General features: G+C 37.9%; 1 protein-coding gene across 4 annotated transcripts in view; it reads right to left on the minus strand.

The window, feature by feature from the left end:
• LOC128214141 (phospholipid-transporting ATPase ABCA1-like) overlaps nt 1–19,194 on the minus strand; it is a 57,296-nt gene that overhangs the window by 28,057 nt on the left and 10,045 nt on the right. For 3 of the 4 annotated variants that reach the window (XM_052920425.1, XM_052920426.1, XM_052920427.1), the window contains exons 9-18: nt 18,525–18,789; nt 16,365–16,415; nt 14,296–14,438; nt 13,539–13,655; nt 11,808–12,032; nt 10,868–11,073; nt 5,018–5,194; nt 1,119–1,341; nt 796–1,017; nt 305–509 (exon numbers count right to left, since the gene is read on the minus strand). In XM_052920425.1, the coding sequence (XP_052776385.1) occupies nt 305–509; nt 796–1,017; nt 1,119–1,341; nt 5,018–5,194; nt 10,868–11,073; nt 11,808–12,032; nt 13,539–13,655; nt 14,296–14,438; nt 16,365–16,415; nt 18,525–18,789 (1,834 nt within the window). Of the gene's footprint in view, nt 1–304; nt 510–795; nt 1,018–1,118; nt 1,342–5,017; nt 5,195–5,679; nt 5,854–10,867; nt 11,074–11,807; nt 12,033–13,538; nt 13,656–14,295; nt 14,439–16,364; nt 16,416–18,524; nt 18,790–19,194 lie in introns of all 4 variants that reach the window. The other variant, XM_052920428.1, reaches the window with a different exon arrangement.

Raw genomic sequence — 19,194 nt, forward strand, 5'->3', positions numbered from 1 at the left:
TAAATTTAGGATTGGAATTATCCCCAAAATTGGGCTCTTGAATTGGGACCTTTGAAAAGGACCAAATATCTAAGCGACACAAATGAAATGTGTGAATTCCAATTCGTTTCCAATGTTTTTTTATTAGAATTCAAAATTTCTCATCCATGTAAAGGGAACTTAATATGATAATATAATATATATAGAATGAAATAATACCAAATATCTTATCTACACAAACAGATATGTGAAATAATCTGTAGATGTCACTATTCCCTAAAAAAAAAGCACAAAAATAACAAAATGCTGAATTAACAGCACATACCTGGGAAGACAGCCTCTATGTACCAGGTGAGGAGGGCGTAGATGATGAGGTCTATGAGCATCATGCCGATACAGTGAAGCATGTTGAAGTCATCGTCGTTTATCGGGCTGATACCCATGTTGCTCCACTGGAGGCCAATAGCCTGCTCCTCCCATAGGGCAATGAAGTTACACCCATAGCCAAAAGCTACATTGGAGAAAAGACCCTGGAAAAATATGAAGCGGTTTAATGATCGCACAAATGAATGTTAATCAGTCACCATCAAGTTATGACTTTTAGGAACATGCAAATTACATTTGTAGCCAAATACAATATATATATATATTGATTTTCTTAAATGTATTGAGAATTGCAATGTGTCTTCAAGTATTCATATGTTTTGTATCCAACATTTAAAATTTAGAAACAATTACACATTAATCACAGTATAGGCGACATCAATTGCCATTTTTACCCTATTCAACAGTAGCCCAACAGTTGAATCTACTTACCACAGACATTTTGGTTTGTCTAGTGAGCACATCATCGAACTGTAACATCAGCATGTATGGCAGGTATGACAGAAAATAGATGAATCCTGCACAGCAAGCCGCCAGGTTTGGGCGGGAAAACAACACGCTGATTAGGAAACAGAGCACAATCGTCACTGTAGCAAACACCGTCATGAAGAACAGCACTGCGGTGGGATCGGAGTGCTCCAGAACCTTGCCAGCCTAAAATGAACATAGCCATTACATATTCATTAATTGAGATAAAAGTAAAAGATGAAACTTATGTACCATATGCTGCAAACCAGAATTTCAGGGATATCTACCTTTAGCAGAACAACAAGCAACACAATGGTGAGAAACATCATGATGAAGGCGTTGATGAACCACGCGGCCCAGTGGACCCCATTCCCAAGCCCCATAATCTTCATCACTTCCTTAAGGCGTCGTTCCTTCTCATACACAATGCTCTTACACAACATGGCCGTTGTGAGGATCCACGCGAGGATCATGAACAGCGGCAACATGCGGGATATAGCGTAGATGAATCTGAAGGGGAGAAATTGAATCGTTATTGATAATGTGAACTGAAGGAAATACATAATGCTTACAGTGAATTTAAATTTAGAATTTCATAATGCTTACAGTGAATTTAAATTTAGAAATACATAATGCTCACAGTGAATTTAATTTTAGAAAAACATAATGCTTACAGTGAATTTAAATTTAGAAATACATAATGCTTACAGTGAATTTAAATTTAAGTGATAAAATGTTCAAAACAGAGAGTTTACATTCATCTAGAAACAGGTAAAATATAGATAGTGTTGTTGTCTTCTACATTATTATTCAGTGATAATTTAACAAATTGATCTAAAATGGTAATATTTCTCTTAACAATTATAATCAACTTTTTACTTCAAACGACTGTACAGTAGCATGAATTTCAATATCTAGCCAAGTCATTGGCTATTTCTACTGTTTCGGAAAGACAAGGGATAAAATGGCAATACAGTAAAGAAGTGTTTCTCACAAAATAGAATTTAAAGCATAATTTTATCAGAATGAAATATAAAATACAATGTGTTATAGCAGAAGCCTTTTAAATTGTTATAAATGACAATAAATCAGCAGTCGAGAATCACCTACTGTGCTTAACAAACGGATAATATATAAAGGATTATATATATATAGTACATTTTTTTCCATAGTTATCATATGACAATAATTCTCTCCATAGATTTAGAAATGTTATTAATATTAATATATTAAAAGGTGGTTTAGCACCGTGTCAATACTGTTTAGAAGCATGTGTGATATTTATTACTTATACATGCAATATATGTAGAACAGATATAACACATTTGGAATACAAGGGATAAATACTGATTAGTACATTGTCTTTGGCAGCAGATTAGTATTGAAATTTACAAATTAGCAAACGTGAAAAAGTGAAACTATCTAACACACAATGTAACAGTTCAGAGATCCATGCAAATAAGACATTCTAGAACAGTTCATGTATTTACAAATTTACTACAGCAGTAAAACATCTTAAAAACAAAAAAAAGTTTAACACACAAAATAAATGAAAGCATAAGTTTTAAATCTACTTCAAATAATTATCAAGAGAAGAAAATAAGCAAGTTTTCAAAGGAGCACTAGATTAGTATTTTTATAATATTACAAAGCTAAACAGCAAGACAGTGAATAAACAAAAAGCAGACGAAATACTATTGCTTTTTATATCCAGTAAAGCATCGTAAAGACTGTTGCTCTGATTGAACTGCTGGGTCCGACTCATGTTAAGTTAACATGGATAAGCTCACTGATAGGTCTCACATCTTTAGATAACATGGACAAGGGAATTACTGATGGACAAGGGAACTAGAAAAAGAGTCTAACTTTTTCTTCAGATAACATTGACAAGAGAACTACCTGGTTTCCCTTTTTCTTCAGATAACATGGACACGTAATTATATAAATTACTGGTTCTCACTTTTCCTTCAGATAACACAGACAAGGGAACTACAGGGTCCCACTTTTCCTTAAGATAGCATGTACGTGGGAACTACTTGGTCTCACATATCCTCATGATAACATGGAGGAGGTAACTACTGGATCCCATTTCTCCTTCAGATAACAAGGACAAGGGAACTACTGGCTCTCACTTTTCCTTCAGATAACATGGACAAGGGAACTACTGGCTCTCACTTCCTTCAGATAACATTGACAAGGGAACAACTGGGTCTCACTTATCCTTGAGATAACATGGATAAGGAAACTGCTGGGTCACACTTACTTATCCTCAAGATAACATGGATAAGGAAACTGCTGGGTCACACTTACTTATCCTCAAGATAACATGGATAAGGAAACTGCTGGGTCACACCCACTTATCCTCAAGATAACATGGATAAGGGAACTACTGGGTCACACTTACTTCTACTCATCATAACATGGACAAGGGAACTGCTGGGTCACACTTACTTATCCTCAAGATAACATGGATAAGGAAACTGCTGGGTCACACCCACTTATCCTCAAGATAACATGGATAAGGGAACTACTGGGTCACACTTACTTCTACTCATCATAACATGGACAAGGGAACTGCTGGGTCACACTTACTTATCCACAAGATAACACAAATAAGGAAACTGATGGGTCACACATACTTATCCTCAAGACAACACAGATAAGGGAACTGCTGGGTCACAATTACTTATCCTCAAGATACCATGGATAAGGGAGCTGCTGGGTCACACTTACTTATCCCCAAGATAACATGGATAAGGGAGCTGCTGGGTCACACATACATATCCTCAAGATAACATGGCTAAGGGAGCTGCTGGGTCAAACTGACTTTTCCACAAGATAACATGGACAAGGAAGCTGCTGGGTCACACATATTATTCCATGGTATAACATGGATAAGGGAGCTGCTGGGTCACACTTATCCTTAAGATAACATGGACAAGAAAACTGCTGAGGCACACACTAAGTAGTCAACAAGATAACATATATAAGACAACTGCTGGGTCACACTTACTTATCCTCAAGATAACATGGATAAGGACACTGCTGTGTCACACTTACTTCTACTCAAGATAACATGGACAAGGCAACTGCTGGGTCACACTTACTTATCCTCAAGATAACATGGATAAGGGTGCTGCTGGGTCACACCCACTTATCCTCAAGATAACATGGATAAGGGAACTACTGGGTCACACTTACTTCTACTCATCATAACATGGACAAGGGAACTGCTGGGTCACACTTACTTATCCTCAAGATAACATGGATAAGGAAACTGCTGGGTCACACCCACTTATCCTCAAGATAACATGGATAAGGGAACTACTGGGTCACACTTACTTCTACTCATCATAACATGGACAAGGGAACTGCTGGGTCACACTTACTTATCCACAAGATAACACAAATAAGGAAACTGATGGGTCACACATACTTATCCTCAAGACAACACAGATAAGGGAACTGCTGGGTCACAATAACTTATCCTCAAGATACCATGGATAAGGGAGCTGCTGGGTCACACTTACTTATCCCCAAGATAACATGGATAAGGGAGCTGCTGGGTCACACATACATATCCTCAAGATAACATGGCTAAGGGAGCTGCTGGGTCAAACTGACTTTTCCACAAGATAACATGGACAAGGAAGCTGCTGGGTCACACATATTATTCCATGGTATAACATGGATAAGGGAGCTGCTGGGTCACACTTATCCTTAAGATAACATGGACAAGAAAACTGCTGAGGCACACACTAAGTAGTCAACAAGATAACATATATAAGACAACTGCTGGGTCACACTTACTTATCCTCAAGATAACATGGATAAGGAAACTGCTGTGTCACACTTACTTCTACTCAAGATAACATGGACAAGGGAACTGCTGGGTCACACTTACTTATCCTCAAGATAACATGGATAAGGGTGCTGCTGGGTCACACTTACTTATCCTCAAGATAACATGGACAAGGGAACTGCTGGGTCACACTTACTTATCCACAAGATAACATGGATAAGGGAGCTGCTGGGTCACACTTACTTATCCTCAAGATAACTGGGATAAGGGAACTGCTGGGTCACACTAACTTCTCCTCAAGATAACATGGACAAGGGAACTGCTGGGTCACACTTACTTTTCCCCAAGATAACATGGCTAAGGAAACTGCTGGGTCATACTTACTTATCCTCAAGATAACATGGATAAGGGAACTGCTGGGTCACAACTCCTATGTCCAGCTGTTTTCCAGTCTGAAGCTGAATGATACCATGTTCTACCATATCTTGTATGTAGATAAATCCATTCAGGAAGTACTTCAGATCAGGCCAAGGCCTAGACCGGGAACCAGGACGAGGATATCTGTTGACAAACATTAGCTCAGTGTAATAGGTGAGAGTATAATGGTGTTTATGGGGGTTGTTATTCCTACTGGACAGTATTCTTCAATGTCAGTAAACCTACCTGAAATTAAAAATTCTCTGAAATGTGAATCTTTTCAAATAATAATCTTGGTTAACAAATACTAACATTTTCCAAATTGAGCATGTGTGGTTTGTTTGCTGTTGTTTTTAAAAAGTTCTTTTTCTTAGCCTTTTAAGTTGATGACAGCATATCAAAACTTACAAACAATAGGGGCATTCTGTTTTTAAGACGCAAATTTTTGAATGTTTTGAATTTGATTCACATTTCCCTCCAGGCTAAATGGTGCAGACTACACAGCTACAATAAGCAAGCACAACCAAAACAACAAATAAAGTTGCTAGCAGGCTATAGCAGATGAGGTTAGCACATCCAGAATACACCGTGCAGAAGTTGCCAATGTGAACACACATGGCTCAACTCACTTGTCCTCAGTATAACACGGGTAAGGAAACTGTTGTGCAACAATCCCGACAGAGCGGTTCATCCCAGTCTGGAGACGGATTATACCATTCTCAACCATGTCTTGTATGTATGCATACCCATACATAAATGCTTTCAGACGCCAGGGCTCGGCCCTAGGGCCGGGTTTGGGCCATCTGCAAACATGCCGGGTGAAAGCATGTAATACAACAAAGCAACATTGCAAGTGTTCGAAATAAAAGAAAAAAAGTAGATTCTCAACTTTGTTTAATTCTCAGGGGTTAATTAATTTCATCACTTTTGACCATCTCTTGTTGAATTTTGTAAATAAAAGTCATTTGTCATTTGGGCAGAGATTTTCGATAATAATGAGGCAAATCTACAATAAATCTTCCAGCCAAAGCACTGAAAATAGTTGCAGACTAATATTAAATATATTTGTAAAATTGTTTGTAATTGTCAGTTAAATAAAGTATTTCAGTAATAATTGCAAAATGTTACTGTCCTTTTAGTTCAGAGATTAACATTAATTTAGACAGTAACATTTAACATACAGCTGGAACGGAATTTTCAGAAAACTGTTCGATAAATTGTGATATTAAGAGTTAACTTATTGATCACTCTTGATTAATACTATAATGCAGAAATATCTCGACATGAGATTGATTACAAGGTAACCAAAGAAATACACGCAAAAAGAAAAACAAGAGGGCCAAATGGCCCTGAATCGCTCACCTGTCATATATTGCACATTGGTTTGATAAGAAATCTGGATGGTTCAAAGTAGTTAAGGTTTTTTAGAAGTCTGGGTCATTTTTTACCCCAATGCCAAAGTTTGGACAATAAAGGTAGAGGTCCACTTAATGATGTATTATGCCAAATAGCTCTAGTCCTTGTGAATTCGGAGAGAATTTTTTTTTTATGCTTCTATTATATACAAATATTGAAAACCTAAGCCTATGAACACAGGGCGTGGCCAATTTTGACCCCAGGGCTAAAGTTTGAACAATCTTAATAGTGGTCCAATAAACGATGCTTCATACCAAATATCTAAGGCCTTCGCCTTTTGGTTTCGGAGAAGAAGATCTTTTAAGTTTTCATCATATACATATATAAGGAAACCCATGACCGCCCGGGTGGGGCCATTTTTTGACCCCAGGGCCAAAGATTGAACAATATTGGCACAAGTCAACTAGATGATATATCATGCCAAATATCTAAGCTCTTGTCACTACTTGATTTTACGTGTGTATCTATATATGTATATTTGTTATTAATTGTTGTACGTGGCCCATATTGAAAATTGGTATGTGTACTAAATATGTTATCCAGTTTAAATTAAGACGTTACTTGTCTTTGTGAGTTCGGAGAAGATTTTTTAAGTTTTCACTATAACACATATAGAGAATACCAATTTTGACCCCAAGGCCATAATTTGAACAATCTTTGTAGAGGTCCACTAGACGATGAATCATGCCAAATATCTAAGCTCTAGTCCAAGTAAGTTCAAAGGAGAAGATTTTTGAAGTTTTAACTATAAACATATAGAGAATACCCTAACCCCCCGGGGCGGGGCCAATTTTGACCCCAAGGCCATAATTTGAACAATCTTTGTAGAGGTCCACTAGACGATGAATCATGCCAAATATCTAAGCTCTAAGCAACGTAAGTTCAGAGGTGATTTTTGATTTTTTTTACTATAAACATATAGAGAAAACCCATGACCCCCCGGGGCGGGGCCAATTTTGACCCCAAGGCCATAATTTGAACAATCTTTGTAAAGGTCCACTAGACGATGAATCATGCCAAATATCTAAGCTCTAGTCCAAGTAAGTTAAGAGGAGAAGATTTTTTAAGTTTTAACTATAAACATATCAAGTATACCCATGACCCCCGGGGCGGGGCCAATTTTGACCCCAAGGCCATAATTTGAACAATCTTTGTAGAAGTCCACTAGACGATGAATCGTGCCAAATATCTAAGACTTGTCCAAGTAAGTTCAAAGGAGAAGATTTTTGAAGTTTTCACTATAAACATATAGAGAAAACCCATGACCCCCCGGGGCAGGGCCAATTTTGACCCCAAGGCCATAATTTGAACAATCTTTGTAAATGTCCACTAGACGATGAATCATGCTAAATATCTAAGCTCTAGTCCAAGTAAGTTCAAAGGAGAAGATTTTTGAAGTTTTCACTATAAACATATAGAGAAAACCCATGACCCCCCGGGGCAGGGCCAATTTTGACCCCAGGGCCATAATTTGAACAAACTTTGTAGAGGTTCACTAGACGATGAATCATGCAAAATATCTAAGCTCTAGGCCAAGTAAGTTCAGAGGAGAAGATTTTTGAAGTTTTCACTATAAACATATAGAGAAAACCTATGGCCCTCGGGGCGGGGCCGATTTTGACCCAAGGCCCATAATTTGAACAATCTTGGTAGAGGACCATTTGGTGATCCTACCTACCATATATCAACGGCCTAAGCCTTGTGGTTTGGGAGAAGTCGATTTTTAAAGTTTTTTCTTTTGGTTGCCATGGCAACCAGAGTTCTGCATGGAATTGAATTCTTTGAACAGCTTTGATAGAAGACCACCCAAGGAACATCCCTATGAAGTTTTATTAATATTGGCCCAGCGGTTAAGGAGGAGATGTCTTTTAAGTAAACTGTTGACGGACGACGCACAACGCACAACGCACTACGAACGACGGACGCCGGACAAAAGGCGATCACAAAAGCTCACCTTGTCACAAAGTGACAGGTGAGCTAAAAAAGAATTTAGAAAATTTGGGAGCATGGTAAAGAGTTCAAAAGGCACAACTACATGTATAGAAATAGAAAACAGAAATACATTCATCATATGACAATAATAAGATAAGGAATTATTATAGGGTTTAAGCTTTAGTGTTATGGAAGGGTGCTTTTTTTGGAAGCACCCTACTCAGACACGTAGCTAGAGCAAATTTGGGTTTAGCAGATCAATGACGGACAGCATATTAACCCCTTCATTCCCTACCCCCCTTCGGTTTTTATTTCAAATTCATGGTTTTTGGTATGACAAAAACTTTGACCTGTCAAAATTTCATTAGCAACTGGGTATTTGCATACAGTTAGCGACGCGCCTGCAACGCCCTCATGGAGACCAGAATGTCTACCATCCTGTCCTCAAAGAATTATATTCCTAAGATAATCAATATTTTTTTTTTGATAACAACTTGAAATACGATTATGAATTCAAACAAATTTAGTTGTTAAAACCAAATATTACTTTAAATAAGCACATTTTCTAACAACTCCTAGGAAATTCATCATGCTTAAATTATTCACTGCTGATTCAATGTGCCCTCTTGTACCTCAGCCCCCTGTCCCTTTTCTGCAGTACCCTGCCCTCTTTGAAACTTGGCTAAAACCCTATATTATGTATGCCCTGGCTTTAATCATAAGCATATCCTGCAGCTGTAGAGTAACCTCCTTACTGGCTTAGATTTAACTTATTTTTAAGATAAGAATATAAGTGATTTGACTGGACTTTAAAATTTACGGGCCAATGGACTGAAATGCATCAGTCGTGGGGCATGATAAGAATAAGAATTATATTGAATATGGACCCACGGGGTATTTCACCAAGAATCCTAGGAGCAGTGTTTTTCCCAGGAGAGGTTTTCAAAAATAGTACTGCACTGTTTCCAATCCTTTCTAGCCTAAATACAAAATTGCTTCAAGAGTTCTTGATAAAACCTGGGCTTATAATAGGACACACTTTTGACAAAAACAAACACAAAACATGAAATTAAACACATGAATAATTTACACAGTATCAAATTAAGGCAATAAGGCAAATCTTCATTGGAGTAATAGGTAAAACTAATTATTTCATGTTTTAAGACATTATTTCTTTCATAAAATGTTATGAACATGATCACGACTAACCTAGGCTATTCAAAACAAAAACTAAAAGATGTATTTTAATATATCTAGAAACAATGAAAATACCGGTACATGACTGTGTTAATTAATGTGAAATCATTAATGTTCGTGGGCATGAAATTTTGTGGTTTGCCGAAATAAAACAATTTCGTGGGTACTTGAATTCGTGGATTTTCATTTTTGAAAAAAAAAATCAAAAAAAGTCGAAGATGCGATCGTCCTAGTTCGTCTGCATAATATCCACGCGCTGGCCCGTGATTTCCGTTTTCTACATCACACGGTTTATGACACTCGCTAATGTGGTATGACATGCCAATTAGTGCACATACCCATGTCAATTATCGATTTAATTGGGAATAAAGGCCATAAAAGAAGATGTACCCTGATCATAAATACAGATAGGGGAAGCCATTGAATGCCAATTAAGAATTTTGCAAACTGTGAAAACACCGAAAAAGTGCGTATATTTTAGTAAACAATCCCATAAGATAGCTGTTGTAAACAAGTTCAACCACTTTCTTTAAAGTTTTACACGTGTAATATTAACTGTCTTTAAGTTTAATTTAAGGGTCTTGAAAACATCATACCGTCTTACGTTTAATCGCCATGGCACTAAGAGTATGGTTAAAAACGGGTACAGTTGAGACTCGGGCTCCATCGTTACCTGGGTTGCCGAACCCATCAGAGGCAACCACAGAGCAAGAGGCTGTTTATTCACACGTTTTTGTTTAATAAATATATTGAACGTATTGTTTTGTACGTTGTCACGTTCGGTGCTTAGTAACCTTTAATGTACTAGTAATCGATTAATAATTTCATTAAATAAAAAAATCGAGTATGGACACTCATCACGCACATCTTGTAAACAGCACACGTTTAAACACGTGCTTATAACTGTCATTTGCTGCATAAAACACATTTAATTGATTTGGTTCATTATTTGTTAAAGGCAGTTATAATATATTAACAGAATAATGATCATAAGTTATACAGTGAGACAGGTTTTAACACCGTATACTGCGACCTCTGTAAAGAATATACTTGAGTATGTACGTAACAAGGCAATTGAAAAAGTGAATAAAGGGTTTATATTTCGTGGGATCTTGAATTCGTGGATCACCCAACCCACGAAAACCACGAACATTAATGCCCCACGAACATTAATGATTTCACAGTAATGATTAATGAGACCCTTATTAAGCTAGTACAAATGACCTTATCAAGAAATTCAGGAAAAGCTTTTCAACAGTAAATGTTTCATACTTGTCTCTAATCCTCTTCGTGGAGTCAACTTTGTTCTTGTCCATTCGTATCTTGTACTGGACCTTGGTGGGAAGCTGGCTTGAGGAACCATCTATGTTTTCAAACTCGATGGCCGCCCAAAACAGGCCTTTTGAAATCAAGGTGAGCCCATCTTTCATAAGGACATCTGTACTGTTGTAGCCGACAAACTTGTCAAAGTTGAAACACTGAAATAAACAGATATTTCCAATGTTGTCTGGGGCAAAACAAGGTCTTGTTAGTGTGAAACAAAGCCATTTAGTTGAGATACTTGACTGTAGCTTAGATTAAGTGATAGAGACAAGTCAGACAGTTGCTCTCATGCCAGCAAAGACCTTTTATAGAAAATGATAACATTTATCAATTACCAATACCACAATTTTCAACAAAAAGACTAACTGGACTGGACTAGACTAGACAGAGAACTAATGTGAAGACAAGAATAAATCTTCACGCATTTGACCTTCTCAAAAGAGGGCATGCAAACTGGACAAGTTTCTTCATAGTAAGGATAGCATGTTGGGTTTTAGCTAAAGAGTTTGTGAAGGGTGTTGCACCCTGTCCCTTATTAGTAGTACCCTTCTGCCCTCATGGACACTGGGTCACCAGCATGGGCACCCTTCTGCCTACATAGAATTATAATGCCTATGACTATCAAATATTTCTCTTTTGTAATTCAAACCTTTTTATAAATACATACAAACTGTACATAAAATTATATGGCAGTTAAAACCTAATATTATTTCAATTAAAATAACAATTCCTAACATCATGTCAAATTCATAATGTTCATAATGTTCAAGCTATTCACAGCCCAATACAATGTGTCCTTTTCCCCTTAACACCATGTCCCTCTTTCAGAGCACCATGTTCAGTTTAAAATCTGGCTTATTACCAAATGTAACAAGTTAACAACACTTACACCCAAGTACTCAGCCATAACATCAAACAAGTCATTAGTGTAGTTCAGCGAGTTTCTCCAATCATAAGTGGTGGCAGACTCCTTCGGCCCATTGTTCAGGTAGCGCTTCAGGAATGAGCAGGCTGCAGAGGCGTTAAACATGGAACTGACTCCACCCCCCTGAGTTTCGAGGGTGCGAGCAGCCGCTGATGCTAGTGTCTCACAAAGGTTACTGTCAACAATACTCTGAAAGGATTTATAGATATTGAATAGCTTGATTAAAGTGACAAACAAGACTTAAAATCAATAGTAACAAACATAAACTTTGAGTGATGAACATTTTAACTACTTACTAAATAGTACAGTTATTGAAAATATCAATCACTGATTACAAGATTGTAATGGTTTATTTAATAGTAGGGATGCAAACGAATATTCGAATATTCGATCAAACGTTTGGTATTCGAATGTCAAAATCGGTATTCGAATATTCGAAAAAATAGTGCAAAAAAGAGAATAAAACACCTTTTGCCTACAACACTGTTTTTGTTTATAAAGTTCGTTTAGTCTTGTTTTTACAATGACTGGCCCCTAATGCCAGAGGTGTGAATATGATGACAATACACAAACACGCGTCATATGTCATTTAATAGTGACATATCGTCGGGTACTATAAAGATTCCCCCTTATTTTACAATAACGCGCTAGGAATCGGCTTTAACACCAATGTGTTGTCTTGGCTGCAAATTAAGTTGTGCAACATTGCTCAAATCGCCGTGATGATATGAATGCCATTTGCTACAATAATGTTGTGACATATATGTGCTTTAAACGGTTTTCCATGATTCGTTACAATGTTCGTGCATTGAAATGTAAATGTATAATATGGCGTTTTAGGATACATTTCCTATATTGTTGTACAGTAGATGAGTCAAATCCACGTTTGTTTCCGTTTTATTATTTTACTAGTTCCCGAGTTGGTTTTGGTTTTCAATAGTTATATTTAGTTAATTTAGAGGTCAATCTCAGAACGAGGCTTCTTGTCCTATGGAAAGGCCCTCAATTGGTGCAAAACGCTATATGACTAGGAATCCATCTAGTTTCACATTGCTTAAAAATATAAAGACTACGGAATTGAAATTATTCGATTTTGTTGTTTGTTTGTTCATAATGTATTGCTTTTTTTCTTCCTGAAAATGAAAAAAAAATATGTATTTTGGCAATCGAATATTCGATCGAAAGAATTACCGAATATTCGAATATCAGTTTTGCCACTCGTTTGCATCCCTATTTAATAGCTAAAAACGCACAAATATTAAATGACTGGTGGGTCCTAAAAGATTTACAGTGATCAACTATCATCTCATAAGGTAAAACTACAATGTTTTCTGCACCTGTCTTTCAAATTAAACATGGTATCCTTCATTAGAAGCATTGTTTACGATATTTATTCATCTTTTAAATTATTTTTGTATTAATTGTGGCACATCTTATTTGGGAGTAAGAGTGTGTCTTTGATTAGAAATGCTATCTACTGTCTAATACCAAATGGTGACAAAATTTGACACAGTTCTCTGATCAATCTAAACCAGTTTAATGACATACAATTGTATCAGTATTTCGAAACATAAATCAAACAGAATAACACACTTGATTATACTATGCTATACAGACATGGCAAGTAATGGCTTATAGATCGAAAGGGCTGAATACTTAATTATAATCATCTTACTTAATAATGCAATTACTCACTCTTAGAGCATCTACGGTATCGCTGTTGTTAAGGAAGAGAAAAACCTCTGGAGAATACAGTTCCCATGACGATGCTAGGTTACGAAGGTTTTCAAAGTCACGGAAAAACTGCTCAGCCTGCAAGAGTAAGTAAGTAAATATAAAATCAGATACTTATAAGTCAACTGGAAATCATTCAGTTATCCACTTTTAAGAAAGTTTTCAATTTTATTGCCTTCTCAAACATGTTTTGACTAGTTTCAAACATTTTTTTAAGTGATAACCTGGGAAATTCATGTTAGATAAGATTCTTAGATATAATCATGTCTTATACTGATTACTTTTACTTGAAATGAGTCCATATTACATGTATACCCCCATCTTCCACCTTAAACGCAAGCGCAAAGGCCATTATTTTATCCATAGTGGATAATTATGCATCACAGTTACCAGTTGCACAACCAAAGAGTGGGTGCATAATAAGGCAAAACCAACGCTCAAATATAAATAAATACCATAAATTATCATTATAGTTTGATTTAAACAATAGAAATGAGGCAAAAACCTCTCTATTCTAGTTACAGTGACCATGACCTTGTACATGTGGTAGGGCAACAAGAATTATGCGCAATACGTCCTCATTCTATGGTGGTTACTTCCAATAATTTTACAATCAAACCATGAATGAGAAAGTTATGGACCTAACAAAAACAGGACGAAAGGAACGAGGGAAGTGACGACAAGCATGATTCCTATATAGATAAAGTAACAAACTAACACTATTGATGATCTTCCTTGTATTGATATTGTCCGGGTAGTACAGGATACAGCCTTGTACAAACGGTTTAATCTGTCTCCACAACCAGCGGGTTTGGGTGCCACTTTCCTCCAACACCGAAAACAGGTTCTTGCATTGCTTAGCTATAAAGAAACATCACGTTTTATGACATAATAATTTGATGGGGTGGTCTAAGAATATCTGTAAGCAGGTAAGGTCTACAAATAACACACATTAAAAATCAATAATTTTTGTAACAACCTTACTTCCATGCATGAGCATAGGTACTTAATAATACTAAGGCCACATAGGTACAAACACCAGAGGCCCCATAGGTACAAACACCAGAGTCCCATAGGTACATACACCAGAGGCCCCATAGGTACAAACACCAGAGTCCCATAGGTTCAAACACCAGAGGCCCCATAGGTACATACACCAGAGTCCCATAGGTACAATCACCAGAGTCCCATAGGTACAAACACCACATTCGCATAGGTACAAACACCAGATTCGCATAGGTACATACACCAGAGGCCCCATAGGTACATACACCAGAGTCCCATAGGTACATACACCAGAGGCCCCATAGGTGCAAACACCAGAGGCCCCATAGGTACATACACCAGAGGCCCCATAGGTACATACACCAGAGGCCCCATAGGTACATACACCAGAGTCCCATAGGTACAAACACCAGAGTCCCATAGGTACAAACACCAGAGGCCCATAGGTACAAACACCAGAGGCCCCATAGGTACATACACCAGAGGCCACATAGGTACATACACCAGAGGCCCATAGGTACAAACACCAGAGGCCACATAGCTACAAACACCAGAGGCCACATAGGTACAAACACCAGAGGCCCCATGGGTACAAACACCAGAGGCCCCATAGGTACAAACACCAGAGGCCCCATAGGTACAAACACCAGAGGCCCCATAGGTACAAACACCAGAGGCCCATAGGTCCATACACCAGAGGCCCCATAGGTACAAACACCAGAGGCCCCATAGGTGCATACACCAGAGGCCACATAGGTACAAACACCAGAGGCCCATAGGTACATTCACCAGAGGCCCCATAGGTACAAACACCAGAGGCCACATAGGTACAAACTACAGAGGCCCATAGGTACATACACCAGAGGCCCCATAGGTACAAACACCAGAGGCCACATAGGTACATGCACCAGAGGCCCCATAGGTACATACACCAGAGGCCCCATAGGTACATACACCAGAGGCCCCATAGGTACATACACCAGAGGCCCATAGGTACAAACACCAGAGTCCCCATAGGTACTTACACCAGAGGCCCCATAGGTACAAACACCAGAGGCCCCATAGGTACATACACCAGAGGCCCCATAGGTACATACACCAGAGGCCCCATAGGTACATACACCAGAGGCCCCATAGGTACATACACCAGAGGCCCCATAGGTACATACACCAGAGGCCCATAGGTACATACACCAGAGTCCCCATATGTACATACACCAGAAGCCCCATAGGTACATACACCAGAGGCCCATAGGTACATACACCAGAGGCCCCATAGTTACATACACCAGAGACCCCAATATAACAAATCTATACATGGGGCCCATACGAACCTATACTTGGGGTCCATCAAACCTATACATGGGGCCCATACGAACCTATACTTGGAGCCCATACAAACCTATACATGGGGCTCATACGAACCTATACTTGGGGCCCATACAAACCTATACATGGGGCTCATACGAACCTATACTTGGGGCCCATACAAACCTATACATGGGGCCCATACGAACCTATACTTGGGGCCCATACAAACCTATACATGGGGTCCATCAAACCTATACATGGGGTCCATCAAACCTATACATGGGGCCCATACAAACCTATACTTGGGGCCCATACAAACCTATACATGGGGTCCATCAAACCTATACATGGGGCCCATACGAACCTATACTTGGGGCCAATACAAACCTATACTAGAGGACCCCGGGTACCTACTCCAGAGGCCTAAAGGGTGCTTTATTATCAATATAAAATAAAAGCATGTTTACTTACATGGTTTTTTCAAACACAAATCTCCTTTAGAAGTATTGGACAAAACAGCCCCTGAAATAACAATATAGAACATGTAAATGCAATGTATTTGATATTATTCAGCTTTAAATTGACTGTTATACATCTGTATTCATTATCGTGGAGAATTATTCTTAATATACTTCAATGGCTGTATAAGTTTTTAACATCTTTTCAAAAAACAAACAGTAATCTCAAAATGACTATATTATATTGAAGATGACTGGTTTTGAAAACATTCTTTGTTATGGTTGAAAACAATAGGACATCTGAAAATAGTTTGTACACACATGATGGTTAGCACACCACAAAGAATTTAACCTGTCACTGCTAGATTGATCTCATCAGGCAAAACATTTCAAAACCCTTGCCTTCAAAGTAAAAATGCTTATCTTCAAAACAGCAATGTGTTACAACAGACATGGTGGGAGCACACTTTAATGTGGTATACTGCAATCTTATGCTAGTATTAATACAAACAATCATAGGAGATTTAGGTATGACTTGGGGTGTCAAATGCACTTGCTTCGTGGAAATCTTTGATGCGAGTTTTTAACATGATTTTGTCTGGAAAAGTCACGATGAGAGTACTCTGGAAAAAATATGATGATACAGATAAAGATGCTTTGACTCTTGTCGAAGGTCATTTTTATTATCACACAAATGAAATAGTGAATAGTGAACAAAATGAAACTGAGGTTAGATTGACAAAAGAAAATACAGTGATGTGATGTAAGGAAGCAATAGCAAGCTAATGCATCATAAAATTCTTTACCTTGATCTGAGTATTACCATTATAATGTTAATTTATGTCTTTAAAACATGTATCATTATCACAGCAGCCATCTGAGATTGTTTTTTAATACACTTTACTTTTAAGCTCCATGTTTTTGATATACCGGTACCATTATACCTTGTCATATTCATCTTCCTCCTCTCATGGTTCATATAGAAACTAGAACTGTAAGCCATAGGCTAACGAATATCCCCCACCCCTCCATGTCTAGGTTGTTTGCCCTGGAGTTAGGTCGGACAAAGCTAATTTTGCCTACAAGGGGAGATAACTGTAAGCCATAGGCTAACGAATACCCCCCACCCCTCCATGTCTAGGTTGTTTGCCCTGGAGTTAGGTCGGACAAAGCTAATTTTGCCTACAAGGGGAGATAACTCCAGTCAGGGTCATGTGACCTGTACCAAATTCACAGAGGCGAAAGTTTACAACATGGCCATTAATTTCTGAAAGTTTGATAAAGATTTGTTGAATAATAACAAAGATGAATCCCGGACAGGGCTTATTTTGCCTACTTTAACACATCAAGGGGAGATAACTCCAGTCAGGGTCATGTGACCTGTACCAAATTCACAGAGGCGAAAGTTTACAACATGGCCATTAATTTCTGAAAGTTTGATAAAGATTTGTTGAATAATAACAAAGATGAATCCCGGACAGGGCTTATTTTGCCTACTTTAACACATCAAGGGGAGATAACTCTGGTCAGGGTCATGTGACCCGTACCAATTTCACAGAGGCGCAAGTTTACATCATGGCCATTAATATCTGAAAGTTTGAAAAAGATTTGTTCAATAACGACAAAGATGAATCCCGGACAAAAAAAAAACGGATGGACAGACGGACAGACGGACAGACAGACAGACAGACAGACAGACGGACAGACGGACAACCCGATTCCAGTATACCCCCCCAAACTTTGTTGTTTTGGGGGGTATAACAATAACTCTTATTCTCAAGTAAATAACTGTAACATATCATTGTCATATTCATCTCCCTCCTGTCATGGTTCTTAAAGAAACAAATAACTCCTATAAAGAACTGTATACATACCATCAATATATTCATCTCTCTCCTGGCATGGGTCATATAGAAACAATAACTCCTATAAAGAACTGTATACATACCATTGTCATATTCATCTTCCTCCTCTCATGGTTCATATAGAAACAATAACTCTTATTCTCAAGTAAATAACTGTAACATATCATTGTCATATTCATCTCCCTCCTGTCATGGTTCTTAAAGAAACAATAACTCCTATAAAGAACTGTATATATACCATTGTCATATTCATCTTCCTTCTGTCATGGTTCATACAGAAACAATCCTATTAAGAACTGTACACATACCATCGTCTAATTCCTCCTCCTCCTCCTCCTGCTGCAGGTCGGGATTCACCGTTGTCGGCTTTTCATCGTTGTTGAAATCCTCAATACTGTCATCTGAGAACTTGAAGAGAGAACCGTTCCGCCCGCACACAAATGTCCCAATGATGTCGGCAATACCCACAGCCTGGCCGGTGGTGGCCTGGATCTGTGATGTCTGGTTCTGTAGGTCATTGAACACCTTGTAGAGGTCGTAGAATGGCTGACGCCATGCAGGGTCTTCCATCATCTACAAAAACAATCATAATTATCTCTGTTGGTGATAATTAAAGCTTCAAATCACAAAGGTTCAATATCAGTTTTTTTGCATATATAGAACTGAAATAAAAAAATATCTAGACATGTAAAATAAATTCTTTAAAATCACTCCACTTTAAATAATGTAACTTAAATTAATCATTGCTTACTACATATTTAGCAAAAATTGCCACAAAATGCTAAAAAAAAAAATGTTTCTGTAAATCCACACATGAATGTCACAAACCCTACCTCCATACCTGTATCATCCTCTACCATGAGGTCTGTCTTACTCGCCTCACAAACGCAGTGTATTTTGTTTTTATTGTTTTATAACATAACAACAGATGTTCCCATCATGATATTACACTATATTTATTATAACACATTTTATATA

Source organism: Mya arenaria, chromosome 13, assembly GCF_026914265.1.
Source record: "Mya arenaria isolate MELC-2E11 chromosome 13, ASM2691426v1".
Classification (NCBI taxonomy): domain Eukaryota; kingdom Metazoa; phylum Mollusca; class Bivalvia; order Myida; family Myidae; genus Mya; species Mya arenaria.